Source organism: Prionailurus bengalensis, chromosome A3, assembly GCF_016509475.1.
Source record: "Prionailurus bengalensis isolate Pbe53 chromosome A3, Fcat_Pben_1.1_paternal_pri, whole genome shotgun sequence".
NCBI classification, from domain to species: Eukaryota; Metazoa; Chordata; class Mammalia; order Carnivora; family Felidae; genus Prionailurus; species Prionailurus bengalensis.
In genome coordinates, this window is record NC_057354.1 from 104,678,244 (window position 1) to 104,689,029 (window position 10,786).

Consider the following 10,786-nt stretch of genomic DNA (forward strand, 5'->3'; position numbering starts at 1 on the left):
ATCATGACCTGAGCCGAAATCAAGAGTCTGAGGCTCAACCGAGTCACCCACCCAGGTGCCCCATTCATTTTGTTTTTCATTTTTTTTTCTTTTAATGAAGTTGACACGCAATGTTACATTAGCTTCAGGTGTACAACATAGTGAGTTGACTAGTGTATTTGTTATGCTGTGCTCCCCACAAGTATGGCTACCAATGGTCCCCATACAATGAATGCTATTACAGTACCGACAATGGAACATCTCTAAAGTACTGCAAGAAAAAAGTGTCAACCTCAAGTATGCCTAACATCCACTCCTATACACTATACTGCCACTGTCTCTTGTCTACACTACTGGAATAGTTTCCTAACCAGTTTCCCTACGTCCATCCATGGCACTTTCCAATCCATTCTCCAACAGAAATCAGATTACTTTTATTAATATGCAAACAGAGCCCTGTTTGCTCTCCCCTGCTCACAAAAATGGTGGCCTACTTCCCTCTGAATAAAGTCCAAAGCCCTTGACATGGCCTGCAAGTCCTACCTACTTTTCCTACCTCTCTTCCGCTCCTGCCCCTCCAGTTCCCACTGAGTCAGCTTTTTGCAGCCTCAAACATTCACGAGTGCATCCTCCTGGTCAAGAGAAGAACTCTCCCTCCCATTCCTACTTGTGTGTCTCACGTCAGGTCCTAACTGCAAAGCCCATAGGAAACCTTTCTTGACAACTCCCATCCTCCCAAACCCAGTTAGGCTCTAATGTGTTCCCGCAAGCATGGTGCACAGTACTTTTTCATCTAAGCACTCGTCAGGGTTTGTAAGGCTATATTTATTTGTGTGAAGATTTGATTGTTGTCATTCTTCCTCCTAGACAGTAGGTCCTTGACATTGGCTCAGCATGGAATATGTAGCAATAAATATCTGGCATATGGTATGCACTGAGCAAATACTTAGTGGAATAATGAGTGAATTATAGATGACCATTTTACCTCAGAATTATGAGGAGATAGGCTGGTGTCTTCTTTACAGAAGAAGAATACAGAAGGGCTTTCCTGTTCTTTCTGAAAGGATTGTGGGAGACCATTCTACTGTGCACGTCTCCAGAATTAGAAACCACCAAGGCAGACTTGAAGAAGCACCTTATAGCTCCTGCCAAAGACAAGGATCAAGGCTCAGCCTTTGCCGTTGTATCGCTTTCATTCTTGCTTATGCACCAGGGAGGAAACGATTCACACTTGACAATCACACAATCAGGTGTATTTACTTTGCATGCCTATCTCCCCTAAGTCCCAGGCTCTTAGAATATATACTGGTGGAAGCAGGAAGAATTTTTCTTCCCACTTCCCAAAACTCAAGGGAAGAGAATGGGACACAAAGGATCCGGCAGTTAAAACTGACACACAGCGGGGCGCCTGGGTGGCACAGTCGGTTAAGCGTCTGACTTCAGCCAGGTCACCATCTCGCGGTCCGTGGGTTCGAGCCCCGCGTCAGGCTCTGGGCTGATGGCTCAGAGCCTGGAGCCTGTTTCTGATTCTGTGTCTCCCTCTCTCTCTGCCCCTCCCCCGTTCATGCTCTGTCTCTCTCTGTCCCAAAAATAAATAAACGTTCAAAAAAAAAAAGAAAATTAAAAAAAAAAAAACTGACACACAGGGTTGGGGCACATAGGTGGCTTAGTGGGTTAAGCATCTGACTTCAGCTCAGGTCATGATCTTGCGGTTTGTGAGTTCAAGCCCCACATCAGGCTCTGTGCTGACATCTCAGAGCCTAGAGCCTGCTTCAGATTCTGTGTCCCCCTTTCTCTCTGCCCCTTCCCCCACTCACCCTCTGTCTCAAAAATAAATAATAAAAAAATTTTTTTTAATTAAAAAAAAAAGTTTAAACTGACACAGAGGGCTGTGTGTTTGTGGCTCAGGGGAACAGGCCCAGCCTGAGTTCTACGGGCCCAGAACTCAAGGACCTACTGATATGAATGTGCCATGTTAATCATGGCAAAGTTCCACCCTTTATGGAGGCTTTAGAGTATAAAATGACTGCTTTGTTGCACAGGGTCCTAGAGTTGCAGAGGAAATCAATTCCATTTATATACTTTAAATAAATTTATAAGCAACAAAGGTCTAATACTGTAAATGACAAAATCTTTTCCCTTGCCAAGCACTTCAAACAGCAAACTCAACAATGGCAGTTAATGTATCATTCAAAAGACACTCACACATGGGTACCTGGGTGGTTCAGTCGGTTAAGTGTCTGACCCTTGATTTCAGCTCAGGTCATGATCTCACAGTTGTGAGATCGAACCTTGCATCAGACTCTGTGCTGACAGTGTGGAGCCTGCCTCAGATTCTTCCCCACTCCTCTGCTTGTGTCCGCTCTTAAACAAACAAACAAATAATAAACAAACTTAAAAAAAAAAGTCATGTAATCAATTAACTCATTACACTTGACTATTCCACCTGTGAATCCAAATGTAATCATCACCTCAAAGCTGGCTGACCATAATCAAGTCTACAAAAATGCCCCATTGAAATAATGCACCCTGGGGGAAAAATACAGTCTCAAGCCAGGGACACACTGACTCTTTAAGAGGGATTTAAAGCCTTACACCCCTGCCTTCTTCCCAGCAGTTCTATTCTCCCGTCTGGCCAGAGTTTCCTCCTGCAAAATTAAGGGCATTTCTATGGTCTCTCCCAGCTCTATCCACCTAAGGTTTTCCCATATTCAAGGCCTGCTGTAGCATACATGTGCACATGATCTGGTTTATTTTTAGCCCACAGGCCACTTAGGGATGAGGTAAGAATTCCAAGCGATATTTGCAATAATATTTTTGCAATAATTTTTTATAATAATTTTATATAATAATTTTATATAATAATTTTGCAATATATTTGCAATAATACCAGTGGCCCAAGTACACAACTTCAGGCTGCCAAAACTTGGTTTAAAAATATCTTAGAGCTACTGAATCACACCAAACTATTTTACAACGAGAAAACTGCGATCCAGAGAAATCTCATTTCTCCTGATTTTCCTACTCATCTTTCAAGATTCAGTTCAGCCACACACCCATAAGACTCCCCCGACCACTCCCTGCTGTCATCCACTCCAAATATTTACTGACTGTTAGGTGCCAGCCCCTACTGCGGGCACTTGAGATCCACCAGTATACAACTGAGACAAAAATCCTTCCCCTTGAATAGCTTACACTGTAGCTGGAGACAGGCAATAAACAATAAGTATAATAAATACAAATGGATACTATAAATCCTGCAGTAGGTGGAAGGCTATAAATACTGTGCAGGTGGAGAATAGAGTGGGGAAAAGGAGATCGGGAGGGCCGGGGCGGTGGGGGGGGATCGGGATTGTGATTTTTAAATAGTCACGTAGGCCTTGTTGAGAAGGTGGCAGTTGACAAGAACCTAAAAGGGGTGAGGAAGTTAGTTATGCAGGCATCTGGGAGAAGAGCGTGTCAGGCAGGGGGACTGCCCATGCGAATATTCTTAGGTAGGAGTATGCCGGGGCGAGCACAAGAAACAATGAGCACACGGGTGACGGGGAAGGGAGGGGGAGGAACTGATCATGCAGAGAGCTCTGGGGACCACTGCCAGGGCTTTTGGCCACTGCACGGTTTGAGCAGAAGAGGGAGATGATCCGACTTCTGATCTCCAAGGTTCGCTCTGGCTGTTTCACTGAGAATAGAATGTGGTGGAAAGCAACAGAAGCACAGAAACCTGATGAGGGCTATTGCAGTAACTTCGGTAGGAGATGACGGCAGCTTGAAACAAATGGTAGCAGTGAAGGGAGACGTGGTGAGAAGTGGTTGAATTCTGCCCATATTTTGAAAATATGACCAACAGAACTGGTTGACAGATTGGATGGACTATAAAGAGAGTCTTTCTGAAGGTTTTCTTTTTTTAAGTCTCAGCTACATACTTACTAAATATTCCAATTCATCATAATGTGTCTTAATTTTTTCCCCATCTTTCACCCTGCACTAAGCTGTCTGAGGGAAGTCGTGCTGTAGCCACTTCCACATTCCCAATGCCTCCTGCGGCATTCCATACATATTTGCCAAATAAATGAACATTAAGCATGGCAGATGTGAGTTCACGTTGGACCCAATACTGTCTTTAACATCTCTCTGCCAAGATGTGTTCTGCCTCCGGTATGAAAGTCCACTTGCTGGTTATCAATAGAGACGGGAGGTCAGTCCGGCCCCAATCTAACGAGTTCAGGCTCCACGGGCTGGTCTCCCTTTCCTGACCGCATTAGTTTCCTATTGCTACGTAACAAATTGCCACAAACCTAGCGACTTAAAACAACACACATTTATAATATCAACTTTCCATGGGTTAGGAGCCCAGCCACATGGGTCCTCTGTTGGGTTCTCGAAAAGTCTACAATCAAGATGTCAGCCAGGGTGTGTTCTTACTTTGGGGGTGGAACCGGGGAAGATCCTGCTTCCAAGCTTATTCAGGTTGACAGGGTGGTTAATTTCCTTGGGCTGTACAACTGAAGTCTCCATCTTCTTGCCAGCTGTGGGCTGGGGGGGATCCTGATGTTCCTAGAGGCCACCTGCAGTCCTTTGCTATATGAGCTTCTTCAACATGTTCACATTCATCATCAAGCTGGTAAGGAGAGCCATCGGTCTGTCAAAAAGAAGTGTTACACACCATAAAGGAATCCCAGGAGTGACATCCCAGCACCTTTGCTTTATTCTGTTAGGTAGAAGCAAGTCACAGGTCCCACACTTGAGAAGAAATTACACAAAGGCATTGGGGGTCACCTTAGGGTCTGTCCACCAGAATGACTTCTATCGGTAGAATTTTTTCACCATGCCAGCAATTCTGACCCACTATTAGTTCTGGCATAGCAGGGCCCTCTAGAACTCGCTGTCCAATACGCATGTGACTAGTGTGACAGAAGAAGTCAACTTTGAACTTCTTTAAAAATTTAATGAATTTAGGGGCCTCTGGGTGGTTCAGTCAGTTAAGCATCCGACTTCGGCTCAGGTCATGATCTCATAGTTTATGGGTTTGAGCTCCACTATGGGCTCTGTGCTAAAAGCTCAGAGCCTGGAGCCTGCTTCAGATTCTGTGTCTCCCTCTCTCCCTCTATCCTTCCGCAGCTTGTGCTCACTCTCTCTCAAAAATAAATAAACATTTTTTTTAATTTTTAATTAAATTTAAAAACTGATACTCAACTCAGTTATTGGAGAAATTTTTATGTGTCTTTGGAACAACCTGAGCATATATATCTTTTTCAACTAACTTTTATGAAATCTGGATACTGACCAAGTATTTCCCCTGAAACTTTAGCGTTCAAATTGAGATGCGCTGTTAATTACAACATCTGCATCAAATTTCAAAGACTGAGTACAAAAAATATCTCATTAATAATTTTTATGTTGATTACAGGTTGAAATGATAACATCGTGTATATATTGGGCTAAACAAATCATATTATTAAAATAATTTTCATCTCTTTCTTTTTCTTTTTTTTTTTTTTTTTTAATGCGTTACCAGTTAATTGAGTGTTACATATGCGGCTCGCATTCCCCCGCCTAGAGAAAATACAAAGAGGTGTTGGGCTTACAATAAGTCTGGAAAGACACACCATCAAAGTTAGCTAATAAGGCAAGACAATATCTGACCTGTCTGACGAACGCCAAACAATAACTACCGTAGAGGGCCCGAGGAGGGAAGAAGGGGACACCCACAGGCCGGCCAAACTAGAGAAGGCGAGCCAGAAGTCGTGAGTTTTGAGCGAAGGCGCCGCAGGGCGCGCTGCGCACGCCCCACCCTGCGCGCGGCCCGTTTGACCCCGCCGCCGCGCCGTAGGTCAGGCTGCACGCCGCCGGCTGCCATGGCGAACGTGTCCGAGCGGACGCTGCAGCTGTCTGTGCTGGTGGCCTTCGCGTCTGGAGTGCTCGTGGGCTGGCAGGCGAACCGGCTGCGGAGGCGCTACCTGGACTGGAGGAAGCGGAGGCTGCAGGACAAGCTGGCGGTGACTCAGAAGAAGCTGGACTTGGCCTGAGACCCCGCGCGCGCCCACCTCGCCTTGCGCTGGCGGGGCCTGCGGCGGGGCTCCGACACGTGACCTACGGTCTCCGTACACACTCTGCAGCGCCTTGCTCTTGATGGAGTCGGTAAGCGGTACTGACGGTACGGAGACTAAGCGGAGATGTCGGGGACGGGCGGATATCGTGGGGCAGGAGCGCCTGTGGATACCTTATAGGAGGTGACTCTCTCCCATAGACACCAGAGAGAGGAGGTTTTCTTTTCCCCCAAAAAACGTACACTGTGGTGTCGTAGTTCAGTTCACTGCGTGCCTTTAGTGGGCATGCCTTACCACGTGCAGTATCGTTGCATCTTGACATTAAACTTCTGGAAAGTAAGATACGGGAAAGAAGGAAAGGAAAAAAAGAAAACGGATCATGGGGTATGCCGGCCACCTCCTTTCCCCCATGTCATTCTTTTCGATAGTATCCTTGGTAGATCTTGGTATATCTTTGCATTCATGTTTTGTAATCTCCAGTCTGAATTCTTTGGTTCTTAGCAGCCTGGTAAAGTAGAAAGAGCACTGGCCTGGAAGTTAGGAGCCTTGCATCTAGCGGTAGCTTTTTCATCAGAGCTATGCAAATTTTCTTACCTGTAACATCAGATCTCATAGTTCATAGTTTAACTCCACAAGACAATAATTTTAAGTTAACGATTCTATATTTCTAATTGTTTTTCTCTTCTGTTTCCAGCAGTTTGTCGAAGATGGATACAGAACACTGGACAGATCTAATTTCTCCTTGCACTTTATGAGTCAATTTTATTTTCAAAATAAAAAAAATTTTTAAACCTCTTTGAATCTTTTATCACAAGGAAAAAGAGTATCTTGCCTGGCAAGCAGTTCACTGCATCAAAAGATTGGGATTCTCAAAACTCATCTGTTAGTGTTTTGAGCAGATAATCTTTTTTAAGGAATATATGGCAATTCCTTGGTACAACTGCAAAGGAGAGTTGGCCCAGGGACCATTAGGAGTCCTTTTGCCCAACTTTGTGCAGTAAAGCAAGGGACTGTGTAAACACAACCGAGTTAAGGATGATGTATGTAAGACTTTTGCACTTATGAGAGTGACAACATACTCCAATTTTTATTGGTAAACACTTCATTTATGTGTTACTATGTTATGTACATTAAAGGAAAACCCCTCTTGACTAGAGCTTAGTGATAAATTCCAACTGTTATCTAAAAATCAAGAGTGACTAAGGCCTTGTCTATTTTTAATTTGCAAGAGGTGTTTTCTATAACACTGTCCTTGCTCATTCTTACAAAGATTGATTTTGTGTCTCAGCACATTAACATAAGAAAATTCAAACAAGTTTCCACACAAAGCTTTTATTTTTTATTTTTTTGTTCCATTTTACTGGAGCCATCATGCTTTATGACTTCCAACTCTTATTTTCCTTCTGTGAACACAAAGACTAAAATGTTGGTTCTTAGAGCTTATCCCATCTGGCCTGCAGTTTGCTTCTCAACCACAGAGAAGATAGAGGCCGTTAGGCTAGAATTCCCTCATTGTTCTTCCTCTCAATAGCTCTGTTGAAGAGCAGTGGTTTTCAAAAGGGCTGCACAATATAATCATCTAGAGAGCCTTAAAAATATCAGCATGCCACAGATTTCCATTTATGTAGTTTGGGATATGCCTGAACATTAGGATTTTTAAAGCTCGCCAAGTGATTGTGATGCCCAGCAGTGGTTCAAAACCACTGGTTTGGAGGCTTTATCTCATTGGCTTTTCCTTTCTCACAAGAGAAGATGCACACATCCCTTCCAAGGCTGACTCCTCTTTGGCCTCCGTTGAATTCTGCATCTCTCAGCCCCCTTCCTTGTTCTCTAGGACACAGTGTATTTCTAGCATCTGCAGTCTCTCCCTGCTTTCCAAATTCTTTTTACAAACCTGCACAGATCTTGACTTTGGAAAAAAAATCTTTGGTTGGCCCCATCATTTGCTAATTAGAAAAAATGGCCCACTATCACTTCCTAAATGCTTTGCCCATTAAACTCCTGGAGTCTTGGGGCGCCTGGGTGGCTCAGTCCGTTAAGCGTCCGACTTCAACTCAGGTCACGATCTCGCGGTTCATGAGTTTGAGCCCCGCGTCGGGCTCTGGGCTGATGGCTCAGAGCCTGGAGCCTGCTTCCGAGTCTGTCTCCCTCTCTCTCTCTCTGCCCCTCCCCCGTTCATGCTCTGTCTCTCTCTGTCTCAAAAATAAATAAACGTTAAAAAAAACTCCTGAAGTCTGCCCTCTGCATGCTCCAGAGCCATTGTTATTGAATGGCCATTTATGAATTTTTAATTTTCACCTCCAGAGTATTTGATAATGCCAGTTTCTCCCTGGAAATTATTCTTGCCATACTTCCCTAATAACATAAAATTACCCACGTTTCCAAACTTCTACTACTGCTTCCTTTTCCAAGTTCCTGAAACTTCAATCCTTGGGCCTCTGCTCTATCCTTTCCCTTTGATCACCAAGCCAGTCCTCAGGCTTAATGGACACATCCAAGCAGAACCCTCTCTAAGATATTTCTATCCTACCTGATCCTTTTATTTCCAGCTTCACACTTTCCAAGTGTCTAGTGGGTGTTTTCACTGGTGATCTTCCTCAAGAACTCAAATCCCATGTGTACAGTTCACTTGGCAGGGAATTCTGCATGCCAGGTGGCACTTCCATGACAATCTTTGGTAGTTGGTACAGCTTCATGATTCTAGTCCACCACCCTAGCTCATAAGCTCTTTGAGGCCAGTGCCTTAAACATCTTGTACCACAGGTCTAACCAGTGCTTTGCACCAAGGTGCTCATAAATATTTGACACTTTTATTTGAGGTGGATTGTCTTAAGATCCTGAAACAGGCAACTTTCTCTGTCCTCTGCTCTCATTAGCAGGTCCCTAACTACTTAGTTCTGCTAACTGTACATAATGAGCCTCTCAAAAGCCATTGAATACGTTTTCAGTGCCTCCTGTAAGGTAGCAATACAAAGTTAACATTCATTTTAACAGAGTTGGAAGGAAATCATAATGAGTTTTACAAAATAGCTTGTTCTCAGGAGAAATAGTCATCATGCTTTGCTTTGCTTTTGGCAACCTTACTACCAACCTTTCTTGTTTTAGTTTACTTTGATTTTCATAATGGCCAGAGAGAAGCAAAGACTGTTAATTGGACTATGCTGAGCATCACAAATCAAAAGAAATGTAAATTAAGGAAAAAGAAGGCAGCTGAGTACTCTCATCCCTTATAGCACACTAAATAGTATTGAAATAGTATTTCTCAACCTTGAAAGTGCACATGAAACACTGAGGTATTATTAAAACATAGGTTCTGATTCGGTAGGTCTGTGATGGGGCCCGAGAACATGCATTTTTTCTTTTTTGAGAATATGCATTTCTAACAAGCTCCTAGATGATGTGGATGATGCTGATCCAGGACTTAAAGGAATAAATGGTTATAACTCTGAATATAGTACAAAATGGATAAAATCAGTCATCTTTCCACTTGAGATGAACAAGAGTAATCAGCTTTTTTGCATCCTTCCTCATCGCTCATACATATACACACATGTAGGGGGTTTATTTGTTTCTTTTACCAACATAGAATTATACCATATTCATGACTGTAACTTTTCCATTTAAAATATGGAAATCCTTATAGATCTGATCTACAATATTTTTTCTAATTTATACATGCATATTTAAATAAGGATTTCATAAATGATGGATTTTGCTTACCTCTTACAATAGCACTCCTTTCTCATTTGTTGTTATAAACCTGTTTTTTTGTTTGTTTGTTTGTTTTCACACAGAACGCTTCAGGGGGCACCTGGGTGGCTCAGTTGGTTAAGCGTCTAACTTTGGCTCAGGTCATGATCTCACAGTTCTCGGGTTTGAGCCCTGCGTCTGGCTCTGTGCTGACAGCTCAGATCCTGGAGCCTGCTTCGGATTCTATGCCTCCCTCTCTCTGCCCCTCCCCTGCTTGTGCTTAGTCTCTCACTCTCTCTCTCAAAAATAAATAAACATTAAAAAAATGTTTTTAAATATAGAATGCTTCAGGAATTTGCCTGTCATCCTTGCACAGAGGCCATACTAATCTCCTTACGGTTTCAGTTTTAGTATACGAGCTGCCCACGTGAGCACTGTTACAAATCTTTTTTTTTTAATTTTTTATTTTTTTTAATTTACATCCAAATTAGTTAGCATATAGTGCAACAATGATTTCAGGAGTAGATTCCTTAGTGCCCCTTCCCCATTTAGCCCATCCCCCCTCCCACACCCCCTCCAGTAACCCTCTGTTTGTTCTCCATATTTATGAGTCTCTTCTGTGTTGTCCCCCTCCCTGTTTTTATATTATTTTTGTTTCCCTTCCCTTATGTTCATCTGTTTTGTCTCTTAAAGTCCTCATAGGAGTGAATCATATGATTTTTTTCTCTGACTGACTCATTTCACTTAGCATGATACCCGCCAGTCCCATCCACGTAGTTGCAAATGGCAAGATTTCATTTTTTTTTTTAATGTTTATTTATTTTTGAGAGAGACAGAGAATGCGAGTGGGTTAGGGGCAAAGAGAGAGGGAGACACAGAATCCGAAGCAGGCTCCAGGATCTGAGCTGTCAGCACAGAGCCCGACGTGGGGCTCGAACTCACGAGCCGTGAGATCATGACCTGAGCCGAAGTCGGATGCTCAACCGACTGAGCCACCCAGGCACCCTGAGATGTCATTCTTTTTGATTGCTGAGTAATACTCCATTGTGTGTGTGTGTGTGTGTGTGTGT

The 10,786-nt window shown here is 43.3% G+C and overlaps 1 protein-coding gene and 1 non-coding gene across 2 annotated transcripts; one reads left to right on the forward strand and one right to left on the reverse strand.

The window, feature by feature from the left end:
• Positions 1–5,797: 5,797 nt before the first annotated feature.
• On the forward strand, positions 5,798–6,821 carry MTLN (mitoregulin). The gene is made up of 2 exons (XM_043604019.1): positions 5,798–6,133; positions 6,721–6,821. The coding sequence occupies exon 1, from the start codon at positions 5,835–5,837 to the stop codon at positions 6,003–6,005; it is 171 nt and encodes a 56-aa protein (XP_043459954.1). The 5' UTR covers positions 5,798–5,834; the 3' UTR covers positions 6,006–6,133; positions 6,721–6,821.
• Positions 6,822–10,047: 3,226 nt separating this feature from the next.
• LOC122467393 lies at positions 10,048–10,151 on the reverse strand. Its single transcript, XR_006292929.1, has one exon. It is a non-coding gene; the product is annotated as a U6 spliceosomal RNA (small nuclear RNA).
• Positions 10,152–10,786: the final 635 nt, after the last annotated feature.